We start from the raw sequence: 18,348 nt of genomic DNA, 5'->3' as shown, positions 1-18,348 counted from the left end.
GAAATGACTGCAGGGCACATTACTAGAGAGAGGGACATTTCTTTCCTTTAGATGCTGATTGCTGCCTAATAGATATAATCCCCTTCACCTTTCCTAACTTCAATTTCATTTAAGAACCTACCGTCATCTGCTTCACAAGGTGCTTCACAGACACTCTCAGCGCCAGGGGGTGTAAGTTGAGGGTTCCAGCCAATCATGGTGGCCTCATCGCCTTTGAAGCGATTGGCTTAGCCTGAGCTCCACGTTTATGCTGGCCAATAAGAAGAATGCTGTGGAGGGAAGTGCGTGGGGGAAGGGATTTTTTTGCTGGTAAAAAATGAAAAGCAGAAAGAAATGGGCCTTTCTCTGCCTCTGAACTTTACTGCGAACACAACGATGCTGCAGCTTATGGAGCACTCATCTAACCTGTAGGGGAGCTAACCTGAGAACACAGGCTGGGAAGTGAAACTCATCAACCTATGAGGTCCTTACTGGGGTCATGGAAGTGTTACAACGACCATCCTAAGAAGGGCTCCATCTCCTAATTTCCTGGTTTGGGAGGTAATTATTGCCACATGATTCAAGACATTCGCTTGGGGAGTTTTCAGTTTCTTGTAGCTACAAGCTTCTTAACTCATAGGTTTAGCATTATTTGTATGCCTATAGAAAAGCATTAAGTAATTATTTGAAAAAGGCAAGAATAGGAGGATAATTTATCACATTTTTTTACAAAGTGCTGAAACAACTTATGATTATGTTGCCTTGGATTTCTTTGATTTGTCCATTTCTGCCCGTGTGTATACCAAGTCAGTTCACCTGTGTTTCTAAGCTATACGGCAAAGAAAGAGCATTTTAAAACGTGTTTATATTCAGAATCTGAAACAAATTGATTCATCATTTTAAAAAAAGATAAAATCAAAGAAAAACAACAAACTTGATTAAACAGAAATTTTATTAAAATATTCAGATGTTCAGTGAAGATAAGGTACTGATTCTGATTCCATATAAACATTCTCTATATTCTGTAAGAAAATTCATTCATAAATGTTATAATTACACTGGCATTTACAATCCTTTCTCTTTTTACCATTGTAGAAGATGAGTTTCTATCAGATTGTGGAGACTTCAATTTTCTAGAAACTACACATGTTGGATCAGACTTGGTCTCGATGCTGCTGTTTGAGATGATGTGACAGGGTATCCAGGCTTCCTGATGTTGTGCCATATAATGGGTTTGAGAAGGAATAGACAGAACTCTGACGAAGAAAAACACATTTGAAAGGGTGGAATTTTAGGCATTAAAATAAGAAACCTCTTTAAAGATCAGGCAGAATGCAGCAAAGGTCCCAATGGATTTTCACTGGAGTAATAACTAGAACATCCCTGACGCTTCTTCCAGCACCTACATCCCACACTGCTTGAGTTTCTGACATAAGCCTAGATTCCATGTATCCTGGGGTCCTCAGGACTTAGGCACCACTGCCTCACCTCTGGTGGGGTGGGGAAATGCAATGACCAATATTTTGGCTACTTCTTTCTCTGGTGCTGGTTTCACTAAGGCTTCTGTATTGAATATAGTTAGGTTAGACAAAACAAAACAAAACCGATGGCTTTAAGTAAATAAAGACATTTTATATAAGTTTAAATGCCATTTCATTTAAGTTTCCTGTAAACTATAATTATATAGTTTACAGGAAAATCTACAATGTGCGAAATTCTATAGGACAAGCAATCTGGTTTCTTCAACAAATAATGTGCAAGAAAAAAAATGAGAGAATGGAACCTAGAGATGAAAAGAGATTTAAGAGACATATCTACCCATTTGGATGCATATACCTTCTAAAATTTCTGATTTTTAAAATATAGCAACAACAAAACCCCTACAGAAAACCTTTTAGGTTTTAATGAGACAATTGGCGTAGGTTGAACACTGAATGTTTGATGGCCTCAAGACATTACTGTTAAATGTTTAGGTATGATCCTGCAGTTATATTTTTAAAAGTCCTTGTCCTTTAAAAACACAACTGAAGTCTTTACAGTTGAAATAAAATGATATCTGAGATTTGTTTGAAAACCTTCTGGAGGGTGAGGAAATGGAGGGCAGTAGAGGTGAAACAACAATGACCATGGGTTGATAGTCCTTGAAGCTGGCTGATGGCACGTGGCAGTTGCTTACAATGAATATTGCCATGAATATTGGCATGAATTGCCAACGAATGTTGCCATGAATATTCTCTCCATTTCTGTATCAGAATGTGAGAGTTTTCTCCAATAATTTAAAACATAGTTTGAAAGATAGACTTAGAGAAGTCTATCTTTCTCATGATGGGGAAAGTAGACCTAGGTTAATCAATACAAAGTCATTTGTTTCTGAAACAATAGAAATCAAAATAGCCACAAAGGTCAGGAGATGTGCCAGGATTTCTTCTTTAGCCATTCATAATGAAAGGAAAACAGAAAATGAAAAAGGAGTTTTTCTTTTATCGAAATAGAAAATAAACATAAATCACTTCTGAGGTGCTCTCAAGTCATCCATTATGCCACCACACTCACACACAGTGGAAACCATCTTGAAAGCAGGTTGAAAGGTGGGTCTTTGATGGAGGCCCCTTCCTGTACTTGCTGAGAAGTACAAATCTGAATGCAACAGAACCCATCTCAGTAGAAAGTAAAGAATCCATAACACCTACCGAGCCACTTTTTAGTTACTACAAGTTTATGAGGCACTAATACAAAAAATATAAAATTTAAAAGATCTCACTTTAATTCCTTATCTCATGTGTATCTTTCAGACAGTAAAAGTTAAACTAATCTGAGGATAAAAAATATTAAATGTTCTGGCCAGGTACAGTGGCTCACGCCTGTAATCCTAGCACTTTGGGAGGCCAAGGAGGGCGGATCACCTAAGGTCAGGAGTTCGAGATCAGCCTGGCCAACATGGTGAAACCCTGTCTCTACTAAAAATACAAAAATTAGCTGGGCATGGTAGCAGGCACCTGTAATCCCAGCTACTCAGGTGGCTGAGGCAGGAGAATCACTTGAACCCAGGAGATGGAGGTTGCAGTGAATCGAGATCACACCTTTGCACTCCAGCCTGGGTGACAACAGTGAAACTCTGTCTCAAAAAATAAATAAATAATAGATTTTCTTTCTCTAGTAAAAATGAAAATATATTTATATTACACCATCCTATTTTGTCAAAAAGATATATTACATTTGTCTTCTTAAATGTGTATGTGTTTTTTTATCCATGAAGTAAGTCTACCTTTTCATTTTTACTCTGTCTTGATTTATTTGTCAAATCATCTAAATTCATTTTCTTTGTGCTTTAGGAAATCATTTACTTCCTGTTTTCATTCCTATCAAAACAATACTAAAAGTGTGTATCATATCATTATTGACTGAAGCACAAAAAATAAAAAAGTCAAGTGTTTTGTTAGACTTCGGCCACAGCACTCAAGGCTCTTAAACTACTAGAAACCACCTGACCTGATACCTCGCTACTCATTTTCCTAACCAGAAACAAGATAAAAAACTAAGACCTATTTTCATAAAGAAAGAGAATAATTAAAACTTTAGCTTTTTATAATACTCATTTTATAAGGAGTGAATTTTATATAGCTCTAAACTCAGATGTAATAAACTTTTACAGTTCAGAAGTGGTGTGTCATAACTAAACTTACTTTATATCCAGATGAATTCTCATAACACTTACTTAAGAAAGGAATGGGAAAATAAAAAGAAAGGAATGAGATATTGATCAAAGAGTGCAAAGTTTTTGTGCAGGATGAATAAATTCTGGGGATCTAATGTATAGCATGTGACTATAATACTGTGTGATATACTCAAAATTTGCTAAGAGAGATCCTAAATGTTTTCAGCACACACACACACACACACACACACACACACACACACAAAGTTAACTATGTGAGGTGATAGATATTTTAAATAGTTTTATTGTAGTAATCACTTCACAGTGTATACCTATAGTAAAATATAATGTATACCTTAAACATATAAAAGTTTTATTTGTCAACTATACCTAAAAATGACTTAAAATTTAAAAAATCTAAAAAAGGAACAAGAAAGGTTTTCCTTGCCATTTTCTCCCTGCTTATAAAAATAAGGGGTACTCCCAAAAAGAGCCAAGGAAGATGTAATACATTCTCATTTCTTTTTTCTCTTCTAAGTTATCAGGTAATGGCCCTCACTAGTCATCCTAAATTTAAACAGAACATAGAATGCTATCCTCTCTTTTGTTTTTGAGAATAAAATATGAAAGACATTCAATGAATAGTTACTGTAAGTAGCTGACTAATACTCTGTGGGTTAAACTGATATTTTCCAGATTTGTCAGCTCTTTTTGAGTATAAACAGTGACCACAACGCCATTTAGCAGTGAACTGATCTTACAAGCGGACTGAAACTGTCCTGAAATGGACAATTCTCACAGCATATTTATAGAGACAGAAACTCCTTTCTACCCCCAACTGAAATAACTCCACTAAAACATTTCTTTTAGTTATGATGTAGAAACATGTTCAAGCAACACTGGTTCAGTGTGTGTGTGTATGTGTGTGTGCATGTGTGTGCATTTGTGTGAAATGATACAGTTCACCCTTGCCACTTACCTCTGTTTTTTCTGGGTTGCTCCAGTTCCCGTAAACTGGATTGACAAAGGCACAGTTACCACTTCCCTCGGTTTTCCTTAAAGCACACAGGGCCATCAAAAATAAAAAACGAATGACATTTACCATAGTACATTTTCAGGTTATTGTTTGTTAGAAACTTTTGAGAGACATGTCGTCTAGCGAGCACACTTATTTTCATGAATGTATTACCATAAGTAAAGTTTGTTTCTTATGTTTTATTTTTTGCAAGACACCAAGGTGACCACATTCATGAAAGCAAATGTAATTTGAACTCTGAGTGTTTAGATCCAAATAAACCCAGGCAAATAAAAGAAATGGCAAAAGTTAGTCTTAATGTTGATTTCTTAAAATATGACTCAGTGCAAAGTGTCCAACATTAGAAAGAACAATGTAACATGAAGCTGTACTGGTGATAAAGAAAGGCCATCTTCAAGTCCTTGACACTGCAAAGTGCCAAACCACTACATCCTGAAGACTGTTTTCCATGACAGTATCTGTCATAAAGATCTGTAGCACATGAGTCATAGTCTTTAACATTTTAGTCAGCAAATTTAAATACAAGTGCTTTGAAAAGTTCTTTAGGGTAGCGTTTCATGAAAATCAAAAACAGCAAGCCCTTGGTAATATCACATATTGGACTAGATATGCATAATTCATTATAATTAACTGGGCTCCATATGATTATTTTCCTTTTATACTTTACTTAAGAATAGACTTATTAGAAGACACGCAGCCCTGGACTACTTGGTGACAACTGATGAAGAAAAAATGTCTATCATAGGAACAACAACAAAAAATAACCAAAAACTAAATAAACACACACACACACACAAACACACACAAGAAAGGATCGTATGCATGCATGTGTACACACACACACACACACACAATGGAGAATGGAAGACCAATTCCAGGATGATTATTTTAAGAGCTTAATGACAAGAATAACAAATATATAATGTGTGATAATTGTATAATACAATGTATAATGTATGTATAATGTATATTTTTGCCTAATCAGGATATAGTGAAAATTAATGTTTGTCAGTAATATAATTCTAAATCCCAAAATAAAATGTAGCAAAAAGGGGGCTCTTACTGATTTGATTTCTGAAAACAAATTGCCATAGGCATAACTGCCTATTGTCATCTACCAAACCACATGGTCCTTTTCAAAGAAACTGCAGCATCAGTGAGCCTAACAGTCTAATCTGGCTAATTATGTTTGGCTGGCAATACATTTTCCCTGTGGATTCAGTGTCTTTTAAGCTTCCTGATCTCCACTGGCTTAAATATACAATAGATTAAATGTTTCACCCTCACTGCGGGTACATTTTGCTTATTGATGAATACGGCCATATGCATCTATTTTGTGGGTTATTATTGAAAAAAGTCTGAATTGAGTCAACAAATATCTGTTAATTCATTAACCACTAATTGAATGCTTATTAGGTGCTCTGATTAATTTGAATAAGTTGTGTTTGACTCTTTGCCTTTACTTTATTCAAGACTAGTCTACATTAAATTCTCAGAGTAGTAATCTCAGTACATAGCATGGTTAGTGCATGAACTGAGCCAGGGATGATCTTGGAGTTGAGACTGGGTAGGGAGTGAAGTGTAGTTTTGAAATGCATCAAAATACCAAAGCAGGAAAAATTGGACATGGAAGTAGCGATGATCAAAACATAATAGAAATTAGGAACTAAGTAAAGATAAGACAGACACTGACACCAAGAGCTCAGAAAAATTAAGAGGCTGAAATCAGGCATGAAATCAGGAAGCAGGAGGAAACCCAAACCACAGGGCTAGACAGAACAGATGGTCAAAGCCTGAGCATACAACCAGGAGCTGAAGGGACCAGCTTGGCCGTCAGTTGCAAGGATGTGAGGCAGAAGCAACACAAAAGATCTTGATATGAAGCAATTATTTTTGGTCTTAAACTGCTGGAACTCCAGATGACCCAGACCATGGTCGGCAGGCAGAAGCCAGGTAAATTTATACAATTCTCAGCTCTGTTAATTCAATTATTGAAGCTACTTGTCTTCTGAAAGGGTTTTAAGTCTGAAATAATTTTCTAGTAAAATGAAAAAACATTTGAAGGTGTCTGGCCTTCAAGATTTGGGTAACTACAAAGAAGGAAGATGATTTTTAACAGTAAGGATGTGGAGTTGTAATAAAAGAAGAAAGGGTTTCAGTGTGGGTATTGGAAGGTGAGGAATGGCAAATCCTTCCTACTTCAACTTTTGTTTTTTAGTATTCCCAAATTGCTTTTATTTTTCCTAGATCAAAGATATATCTCCCATTCTTGAAAATCCCTGGATTATTAGGCTTAAATTTTAACATCTTTCCTATTTATTTATAAGGTAAACTATTACACCGTCCACAGATTCTTCCATGAAGGAAATTGCTAGTGTCACTCTATACATTTACTATTTCAAGTTCAATATTATGATTTTCCATTTTCATCAACTATGTCCATTTGATATTCAAATACAGGCAATTTTACTTAAAATGGTGGATCCTTACATGAGGGAAATAAAATGTTTGTTTCATTATAAAGTTTCCTGCCAGTTCTGAAACTCGATGGTGTAATGATGAGTCTTCATCAGGCCAAAAAAAAAAAATGCAATGTTTGACTTACTGTATTTGTCAATATGCCGGTAGCTCTTAAGCAATTGATTTTTTTTACCCCCAATGAATAAGTGAGTTGTAAGAATTGAGGTTCTAAAGAATATAACCACTTCCAGGAATAATGATGATAAAGGAACTGACTTAGAAATTTTGAGTAGAGGAAAGGAAGTTGCATGGATCATGTAAGTTTTTCTCCCTTATCATGCATTCACATAAATTATTATTAAGTTTATCGTACATCCATTACGTGCAGATACTGTGTGAAGTGGCATTCTGAATGTGCGACAAGAGACCTAGGTCAATGCACAACTAAGATAATTCTGATGGCAGTTTCCAATTTTAATTTAGTGAGCATATTTATACTTCTAATGGAATTCACTTATTAACTGACAACATTGTTTTAGTGTTGATAAAAGCATGGAAGTGTTTATAATAGTCTGAAATTATTACAAATGGGAAGGGAGAAAAAAAGAATAAAACAAAAACCAATCTATGTTACATCCAATAAATATGACTTGGAGGTGAATATTTTATATTTTTATTTTTAACAGCTTTATGGAGCTATAAATCACATGCCATACAATTCACAAACTTAAAGTACACAATTCAATGGTTTTCAGTAATGTTACTTTTATTAATTTTTAATTTTTAAAAGAGTGGTATATATCACATAAAATTTGCCATTTTAACCATTTCAAGTATACAATTCAATGCCATTAATTCCATTCACAGGGTTGTGCTACCATTACCACTATTTCCCACGTTTTTATAACTCTGAACCGAAACTCCATGGCCAGTAAGCATTAATACCCCATTCCCCTCCAACCAATCCCAGGTAAATTCTGATTTACCTTCTGTCTTTATGAGACTCGAGGTACCTCACCTAACTGGAATCGTACAGTATTTGTCCTTTTGTGTTTGGCTTATTTCACTTAGCATAATGTTTTCAAGATTCATCCATATTGCAGCATGTATCAGAACTTTAATCATTTTTATTGCTGAATAATATTCCATTGCATGTATATGCCACATTTTGTTTATTCATTCACCTGTTGATGGAAATTTGGGTAGTTTCCATCTTTTGACTATTGTGAATATTGCTATGGGGAACACTGCTGCATGAATATCTGTTTAAGTCTCTATTTTGATTCTTCGAGGTGTATAACTAGGAGTTGAATTGATAGAACACATGGTAATTCTTATTTAGCTTTTGAGGAACTGCCAAACTGTTTTTGATAGTGCTGCACCATTTTACATTCCCACCAGCAACGTGTGAGGGTTTCTATTTCTCCTCATCCTCATCAACACTTGTTATTTTCAGTTGTTAAATTATTATTATTATTGCTATCAATGGATGTGAATTGGTATCTAATTGTGGTACTGATTTTCATTTCCCTAATGACTAGTGATGTTGAACATCTTTTTATGTTCAACTATATGTAATCTTCTTTGAAGAAATGACTATTCTAGTCCTTTGCCCATTTTGAAATTGGGTTGTCTTTTTGTTCTTAAGTTGTATGGATTTTTATATATTCTGTATATTAAACTTTTATCAGATACATAATTTTGAATATTTTCTACCATTTTGTAGATTGTCTTTTCACTTTTTTGATAATGTCTTTTGTTGCACAAAAGGTCTTGATTTTGATAAAGTCCAATTTACTTATTTATTTTTTGTTGTTGCTTGTGCTTTTGGTGTCATATTTAAGAAAGAATCAATTTCCAAATCCAAGATCATGAAGATTTACCACTATGTTTTCTTTTAAATGCATTATGGCTTTTGCTCTTACATGTAGCTCTTTGATCCATTTTGAGCTAATTTCTATATGTGGTGTGAAGTAGGGGGTCCATCTGCATTCTTTTGCATTGCAAAATCCAGTTGTCCCAATATCATCTATTGAAGAGACTATTTGATCCCCATTGGATGGACTTGGCATCTTTGTCAAACAACAATTCATGATTGATGTATGGGATTATATTTGAATTTTCAATTCAGTTCAATTCAATTGATCTATATGTCTGTTCTCATGCCTCATGCCAATACCACACTGTTTTGATTACTGTACTTTTGTAGTAAATTTCGAAATTTGGAAGTTTGAGTTCTCCAACATTGTTTTGGCTATTTGGTACCCTTGCAATTTATAAATTTGAGAAGAGGTTTTTCATTTTTGCAAAAATGGCGTTGGAATTTTCAATAGAGATTTCCTTGAATCTGTAGGTTGCTGTATTAGTCTGCTGTCATGCTGCTGTGAAGAAATACCTGAGCCTGGGTAATTTATAAATGAAAGAGGTTTAATTGACTCACAGTTCCACAGGCCTGGGGAGGCCTCAGGTAACTTACAATCATGGTAGAAGGGGAAGCAAACATGCCCTTCTTCACACAGTGGCAGCCAGAAGGGAAGAGCAAAAGCAGGAAAAGCCCCTTATAAAGCCATCAGACCTTGTGAGAACTTACTCACTATCATGAGAACAGCAGCATGTGGGTAACCACCCCCATGATTACATTACCTCCCACTAGGTCCCTCCCACGACTTATGGGGATTATGGAAACTAGAATTCAAGATGAGATTTGGGTGGGAACATGGAGCCAAACCATATCAGTTGCTTTAGTTAGTATTAACGTCTTGACAATATTGTCTTCCTTTCCATGAACTTAGTGTGTCATACCATTTAGTTAGGTCTTATTTAATTTCTTTCAATAATGCTTTGTGATTTTAAGTGTATAAATCTTTCACCTCATTGGTTAAATTTATTCCCAGGTATTTTATTCTTCTAGATGCTATTGTCAATAGAATTGCCTTCAAGATTCCTTTTCTGATTGTTCATTGCTGGTATGTAGCAATACAACTGATTTTTAAGTGTTGCTCTTATACCTTGTAACTTCTCTGAATTTGTTTATTTGCTCTAGTAGCTTTCTTGTGGACTCTTTGGGATTTCTTATATATAGTATCATGCCATTTGTCAATACTGAATTTTACGTCTTCTTTTCCAATTTGAATGCCTTTTACTTCCTTTTTTCCCAATTCCTCTGGCAAAAGTTTATTTTTGATAACCACATTTATCCCTAGCTTAGTGGGGCTATAAAACTTCCTTAATATAAACAATTTAAAGCTAGTGTATAGGAAAATTATTATGGCAATGTTGGACAGTTTCAGGGTAGAGTCTCATTGCCACTTAAAGTGAACATCTTTAGACTAGATAAGTGAATAAACCTTTATCTGGGTTGAAAGGAAACAATGGTGACAGTGAGACTAGCTGTCACTCCGAATGCTGAAGTGTCTAGGACAGAGTGACAGCACAGTGTTCCTGCTGAGAGGCCTGTCCTTCAAAATGAACATCTTTTTACAAAGATTGCAAGTTTGTTAATTTTTAAAATACACTTTTATAATTTGTTTTACTGAGTGTTTTCTATTAACTTTATTTACTAAATTGATTGCCATTTTTGGTGATAAATGGGTGATTTAATTTCTTTATGTTAACTACAGATGTGTGCTTTTTTTTTTCTTCCCCCCTAATTTACAAGTAAGTCACTTGGTGTGTCTGTAAAACTGCTCAGACTGCTTAGTGAAACTCACCAGACACCTAGTTTCCACTGCCATCTCATGGGAGTAACACTGTTGCAATAGTTCATATTTAAAATTAGGTTTAGAAAATATTCAAAGAAAAATGAGCTCAAAAGCTTAAATTTTTTTATTTTTTATTTTTAGAGACAGAGTCTCACTCTGTTGCCCAGGCTTGTATACAGTGGTGTGATCATAGCTCACTGCAGCCTTGAACTCCTGGGCCCAAGCGATCCTCCCGCCTCAGCCCCCTGAGTTGCTGGGACTATAGGTGCATGCCAACACACCTGGCTAATTTTAAAACTGCTCAAGCTGCTTAGTGAAATTCACCAAACACCTAGTTTCTACTACTATCTCATGGGAGTAACACTGTTGCAATATGTTCATATTTAAAAGCAGACTTAGAAAATACTCAAAGAAAACTTAGCTCAAAAGTTTAAATGTTTTTTATTTTTTATTTTTAGAGACACAGTCTCACTCTGTTGACTAGGCTGGTGTACAGTGGTGTGATCATAGCTCACTGCAGCCCTGAACTCCTGGGCCCAAGTGATCCACCTGGTGTACAGTGGTGTGATCATAGCTCACTGCAGCCCTGAAATCCTGGGCCCAAGCGATCCTCCTGCCTCGGCCTCCTGAGTTGCTGGGACTATAGGTGCATGCCAACACACCTGGCTAATTTTTTAATTTTTTGTAGAGATGGGGTCTTGCTATATTGTCCAATCTGGTCTTGAACTCAAAACTCCTGACTCAAGCAATCCTCTCATCTTGGTCTCCTAAAGCACTGGGATCATGGGTGTGAGCCACTGTGCCTGACCTGAGCTCAAAACTTTAGGACGGATGTTTTAAGTCAAAGGGAATACCATTTGTGAGGGTCATGGATGATTATTTCTATTGTATCTTGGTGGACTGTGTGATAAAACTTTAGTGTGAAAACCTGTTCACTCAAAAGTATGAAGAATCATACTGTCTGAAATTAGGATAATTACAATGCAGCTGTCCAATGATGTTAATGGATAAACATAATAATTTATCTATTAAAAGATATTTTCTCTGTATTTCATCTGTGGAGGATTGGTTCTCATGCTTTCATGAGTGAAATGATTTCTAAACATTGTTTCTAAGATGTCAGACAATATCCTAAAATCTGAGACACAATTGTCATGAGTTAAGTGCCTGAAAGGAACCGATGCTCTCCAATGTGGTAACTCACTCCTTAAGATGGTGGAAAGAGAATTTTTAAATGTTACTTATCATTTTTCTTATTTATTTATTGACATTCACCCATGTCTAGGACACATACTACGTAGTAAATGTTGCACTGGGTCCTAGACTTACTAAGTTGATTAGTATACGGCTCCTACCCCTAGAGGTTTTCAGAGGGTGGCAACTGCTGGTTTCTGTCTCTCAGATGAAATGATGTGTTTATAAAAATGCTTATCACAAGTAGGTGCCCACCAATAGTTGAGTGCTATTCTCTTCACCTTCTTTCCTTATGCTTTCCTCCTTTTGTCATTTACATCTTCTTTTAAACTTCCTGCTTCTTTCTCCTGATCCCCAAATTTGTGAAATGAAAGGACATTGGTATAAAGAACAATAATAAGGAGGTGTCAAAATTAATAATCACTGTAGTACTTTGAACTTTTTCCACCTTTTTTTTTTTTTTTTTTTAGAGACATGTTCTTGCTCTGTCACCTAGGCTGTAATACAGTGGCATGATCCTACCTCACAGCAGCCTCCAACTCCTGGGCTCAAGAGATCCTCCTGCCTCAGCCTCCTGACTAGCTGGGACTACAGGAATGTGCTATCACACCCAGCTAATTTTTAAATTTTTCAAAGAGATGACATCTCACTATATTTCCCGGGCTGGTCTTGAACTTCTAGCCTCAAGCAATCCTCCCACCTCAGCCTCTGAACGTGCTGGGATTACAGGTATGAGCCACCATGCCTAGCATTACTTTTAATTAAAAAAAATAGATTTATTAATTTAGAGTCTAGCAAGAACCCTTGCAATCATCTTGTCTCTGTCTTCTATTACAGATGGAGCAACTGAGATTCTTCCCCAGCTAGATTATAAGTCCTCTGAGGGATAAGGAACACATCTGGTTTCCTCATCTCTCTGTCACAGCACCTTGTGAATGCCTAGAAGACAGTAAGAATCAACTGAATATTTGTAGAAAGAATAACGATAATTACCTATAGTCTAAAGGTTTAGTGATGAAATGAAGTCCACTAACTTCTCTCTGCTTATTTCCACCCTCAATAATATATTTCCTCAACCCCCACAGAGGAAAGACAATTCATTTTTTACTATTGTTTAATACAGCCATGTTTGTACATAGCTTCCTGTTCTGCTTAGCCCAAGACGTTAAGTGGGTCAGGAGTAACCTCTGCCCTCTGTTTTTTTTCCATTCCTCTGTCACCTGCTTAAGTGGCAGCCCAGAGTAGCTTGGGGGCTTCCCTGAAGATGAGCAGAGTACAGTAGATTAGGCATGGCTTTTCTATTTCTACTATGGAGAAACTGAAAAAGCTATATGGCTGGAAAAAAATCACCTTGGTACTAATTTGCTATTTTACAATATTTGAAAATAAAGACCTGTGGTCTTCCTATGTATTTATTTTGAAACAACGAGGGGTATGGAACAACATCTATGCATAAACATCAAGGTCTTCAAGTGAATTTTCAGGTTGTGAAGTATGTGATCTGTTACTACGAGGGAGAGATGTTTCCTAACCATAAAAATGAATGTGACTTTTTTTTAAAGGATGCATCTAAATTATAAAAGACAATCATTTCACTGGCGGGAATAGAATTCACTTATTCTGAGTCATGCCTATTACATTATATTTTGTTTAGCATAATTAATGGTGAATCTGAGTTGTCCCAGAGAAGTAAACCTTAATTCTCCTCTCCCTACTTCCACCTCTCTCATTTTAAAGTCTTCGATTAGTTTTTCCCAAATGTTTCCAGTCTTAAGATTTAAGGAATTTGAAGCCTTTCCCAAAGATCCAATCTTCCAGATAAAAGGAAAATATAACACAGCATTCCAATAAAAATAAAATATTCTTGGGTTTCCATTTTTAATTATACCTATTTTTAATGCTCATTAAATATATTTCCCTCTGCCAAGAAGAGAGCTTTTTAGAAATGTTTGTTTCTTAACCAGTGTACTGTTTTCTTTTTTTTAACTTTGTCTTATCCCAAAAATCAATGAGCAATGTTCTTTTATTTTTTTTTTCTTCCCTGGCTTTATAACCTAAGGAAATAGGTTTTGTGGTATGTTTACTTGTTCATTTTTAACTTGCAGTAATCATGAGAGATTGGTGCCCTGTGTTTCCTATGTAACTCACAGTCTCAAATGATTCACATGTATCATCTTTCTTTTCTCAAAACCTTAAAGTGTTATTTTACACCTGGTCTCTGATCATTTACAGTCCATTTTTTAGCCTGTTTGAATAGACTGTTTTTTCAAGGAAAGTAATCATAAATTTTAATTTTAGGCACTATTTTGTCCTTTTTGTACTAAGGACAGATTTATAGCATTTTACAAAGAAAAAAATAGCACAGTAAAAGAACATAAAACAAATACGAAATAGGAAGTTGGAGAAGGGGAATCTGAGAACAGGAAAATAGAATTGAGGCAAAGGTAACAAGACGGAGAGTTCATGAAATGGATATCATCAGAGTATGTATATTTATTAGAGGCAGGATGCAACTTAGACTTTAAGATTCTAGAAATCAAATTTAAGCAGGACAATCAATTACGCAGGCTATAATTTCAAAAAGAAACAAACAAACCGGATGCTTAGAAGCACTTCTCTAACTCAAGAGATAAAGCATTTATTTTGTGGATCCTGTTACTGTAATCTAATGTAACAAAGTAACAAGTCCCTAACCACATTATTTTAGGAAAATCAGCAAAGGGTTACACTAGGTTGTTTCAACGAATACTCTTCAAACACCAGGCTGAAACGATGCCAAGATGCGCTTCAGTAAAAGCTACCCAGAAAGTGTTGGCAAGGAGGGAGGAGAGATTTTATGGAGATCTTGAAGCACAACAATGCCTTAGAGAATTTGATTTTGGGGGCATTTTCATATGTTCATGTTTATCATAAAAAAGTCAACACCAAGCTTATAATTTATAGTGCATCATTGCAGTGTAACACATTAGATCTGTTATAAAAGTCTACAGGTAGAAAAAAAATTGCACAGAGTCATAAGGTAATAGAAGAAATAAGTTGAGTCTATGAAGTCAACCTATTCTCATTGAGTGTACACTCCCATAAAATACCATGTTATCTGACTACTGCTAATAAAAAGAGAGACAGAGAGAGAAATTATAAGAGAATGTAAATAGTAAACTATCTAATTGTCTCTATTCCTGTCAAAATGATGATTTTTTTAAAAAAAATAAACAATCTGGAGGAAAAGGAAGAAAGAAAAGAAGTCAATTTGAAAAAGCAAGGATACATTAGGGGGAAATGTCTATGAGTTCACATTTTCATTTCCAAGTCCTTAAGGAACAAACTGAACCAAATGTTTGGGTGAAAAAGTTCAGAAAGAACTGCGTTTGCAAACACAACCAGAAATGCCACAAAAGGCAGAGGAAAAGATTCATCACCCAGGGTCACAAAACCAAACAACTGGAACACCAAATTTTGCCAAACTCATTCACATGATACAGCAGCTGCTTTATTTTTCTTCCACTCTTTTCAGGCAGGAAGTAAATATGCTGACCACAAAAGCTGTCACCGTTTAAGCACTCTTGCTGTGGCAGAGCACTTTAACGGGAACATGCCCAGGAATATGGAGGCAATTAGTAGGAATAAAACTGACCCAGGTTTCTGTAACTTAATCTTAAAGAAAACCCAGGCTGCCAATGGGAGCTCCGTCTTCACTCCACTTCACAAGTGCAGTGTTAGCAAATTCACAACCACCTAATAGAAACCAGATGCCTAGCAGGAAAGTCCCTTTGGAAATATATTTTATAGCATATATATATATATATTTGGACAGTGTCTTGCTCTGCTGCCCAGGTTGGAGTGCAGTCATGGGATCATAGTTCGACCTCCTGGACTCACGCAATCCTCCCTACTCAGCCTCTTGGGTAGCTAGCCCTACAGCCACATACCGCCATGACCAGCTAATTTTTTTTTTTTAAATTGTTTTGCCAAGATGAGCTCTTGCTGTGTTGCCTTGAGCTCCCGGACTCAAGCAATCCTCCTGCCTTGGCCTCACAAAGTGCTGGGATTAAAGGCATGAGCCACCATGCCTGGCCTAACAGCACATTTTAAAAATCCATCTTGGCCTAGTAAAAGTATTGGAGTCAGTCTTTAGGTAATAATTAGAGAGAAAGACAAAAATGTATATAGAAAAAGTTCATCACAAATTAGAAAAATTAGACGCAAGCTCAATGTCTAATAATAGGAGAATGGTTAAATGACAATGCATGTACTTGACACAGCATTATTCAACCTCTTCAAGTCATGCTTTAAAGAATGTTTAGTGGTACAGGGCTGTGACATGGTTTGGATGTTTGTCCCCTTCAAATCTCATGATGAAATGCAATCCCTAATATTGGAGGTAGAGCCTGGTGGGACCTGACTGGATCACGAGGGCAGATCCCAAGGAAAGGCTTAGAGCCACATCGCCTAGGTGATGAGTGAGTTCTTGTGTTGAGTTCATGTGATCTGGTTGTTTAAAAATGTGTGGGACCTCCTTCCGGTCTCTTTTGCTCTTGCTGTTGCTACATGATGTGCTTGCTCCTGCTTCACCTTCTGCCATTAGTAAAAGCTCCCTGATTCCTCCACAGGGGTTGAGTAGATGCTGGCACCAAGCTTCTTATGCAGCTTGCAGAATTGTGAGCCAATTAAGTCCCTTTTCTTTATAAATTATCCAGCCTCAACCTCAGGTATTGCTTCTGTGCTGCTGTTGTTGCTTCTTCTTCTTCTTCCTCTTCTTCTTCCTCTTCTTCCTCTTCTTCTTCTTCCTCTTCTTATTCTTCCTCTTCTTCTTCCTTTCTTCCTCTTCCTCTTCTTCCTCTTCTTCTTCCTCTTCCTCTTCTTCTTCTTCCTCTTCCTCTTCTTCTTCCTCTTCTTATTCCTCTACTTCTTCTTCCTCTCCTTCTTCTTCTTCCTCTTCTTTTATTTATTTATTTATTTTTTGAGATAGAATCTTTCTGGAGTGCAGTGGAGCAATCTTGGCTCGCTGCAGCCTCCACCTCCTTGGTTCAAGTGATTCTCATGTCTCAACCCCCAAGTAGCTGAAATTGCAAGTGTGTGCCACCATGCCTGACTAATTTTTGTATTTTTAGTAGGAACAGGGTTTTGCCATGTTGGCCAGGCTGGTCTTAAACTCCTGACCTCAAGTGTTTCACCAGTCTTGGCCTCCCAAAGTGCTGAGATTATAGGTGTGAGCCACTGCACCCAGCCCCAGCCTCAGGTATTTCTTTATAGCAACCCAAAAATGGCCTAACACAGCCTGTGGTTTTCAAAGTGTGGGCTCTGGACTTCTGGAGGTTCTAAGACACCTTCCAAGGATCTACAAATTCAAAACTAATTTTCTCATTAGTAATAAAACACATGGGTAAAATATTCACTGAAATTTCAAGCTAGATTAATGAATTTTTATTATAATAGACTTTTTACTGGGATGACATTTACACTGATGGCCCAGATGTGATGGAGGGGAAAACTGCTGGTATCTTAGTACTAGTTCTTAGCACTAGTTAAAGCCATGGTGCCAAATTATACACTGTGTTCTTCATCACCATCTGCTGCCAGTAAAGCCAGTTACGCTGCAAAATGACTTTGATAAAGCCTCAAAAATTATTAATCATATTAACTTTCAAGTCATTACTACAAGTCATTTTTATATTCTGTGAAGTATGCATATAAAGCATCTTTGTGGAATACTGAAGCACATGTTGTCTTATGGAAAAGCACTGAGATTGAGTTGCATGCTAAACTAGCCACTTTTTCATCCCGGAGCAAAACTTGTATTTGAAAGAATTACTGACAGAAAAACTATGGTTCTTTACACTAGGGCATTTGGCAGACATTTTCATAAAAACAAGTGAAGCAAGGCTCTTAAATCAAATAAAACACCTGATAGTATCTATTGCTGATGAGAAACTTCAAACATCCAAAGAAAAATGAGAATTTTGAAAAATAAGTGTTGTTCACCATGAGTATGACAAGTTCCCCATACTTTAAATACTTGATTGATGAAGGTTTTGTTTTGTTTTGTTTTTTGTTTTTTTGCTAAATTGCAGAATGAAATGGGTCAGCATCTGACACACTGCATAAATCACTGAACCAATATTTTCTAAATGTAACATGCATGATGCTACAAAATCACACATAGGTAAGTGATCCATTCAAAGTGAAAAATAGACCAGTGAATTTTTAACGTAACAGTTCAAAAATTCTATGGATGTGGTTTCAGATTCTGCATTACAACTGCATTTTAAGAAACTACCCCATGTAAAGTTTTGGTGTAATAGAAAAGTATCAATAATTATCTC

At 36.2% G+C, this 18,348-nt stretch overlaps 1 protein-coding gene and 1 long non-coding RNA gene across 4 annotated transcripts in view; one reads left to right on the top strand and one right to left on the bottom strand.

Moving 5' to 3' along the window:
• The first annotated feature begins 359 nt into the window (after positions 1-359).
• LOC129044940 (uncharacterized) lies at positions 360-18,182 on the top strand. Of its 3 annotated transcripts, XR_008504860.2 has the most exons (4): positions 6,296-6,623; positions 12,496-12,754; positions 12,863-12,974; positions 18,097-18,182. It is a non-coding gene; the product is annotated as an uncharacterized LOC129044940 (long non-coding RNA). The 3 variants fall into 3 exon arrangements; XR_008504859.2 differs by lacking the exons at positions 6,296-6,623; positions 18,097-18,182 and adding an exon at positions 360-540 and having other exon boundaries at positions 12,863-14,861; XR_008504858.2 differs by lacking the exon at positions 18,097-18,182 and having other exon boundaries at positions 12,863-14,861.
• Positions 914-18,348, bottom strand: part of MALRD1 (MAM and LDL receptor class A domain containing 1) — a 679,682-nt gene continuing 662,247 nt past the window's right edge. The window contains exons 39-40 of the mRNA XM_054503207.1: positions 4,614-4,689; positions 914-1,235 (exon numbers count right to left, since the gene is read on the bottom strand). Coding sequence (XP_054359182.1) covers positions 1,134-1,235; positions 4,614-4,689 — 178 coding nt within the window. The 3' untranslated portion in view covers positions 914-1,133. The remainder of the gene's footprint in view (positions 1,236-4,613; positions 4,690-18,348) is intronic.

The sequence above is a fragment of the Pongo pygmaeus genome, chromosome 8 (genome assembly GCF_028885625.2).
Source record: "Pongo pygmaeus isolate AG05252 chromosome 8, NHGRI_mPonPyg2-v2.0_pri, whole genome shotgun sequence".
In the NCBI taxonomy this organism is placed as follows: domain Eukaryota; kingdom Metazoa; phylum Chordata; class Mammalia; order Primates; family Hominidae; genus Pongo; species Pongo pygmaeus.
Note: the sequence above shows the minus strand (reverse complement) of the source record. Positions and strands in the feature narration are given on the sequence as shown.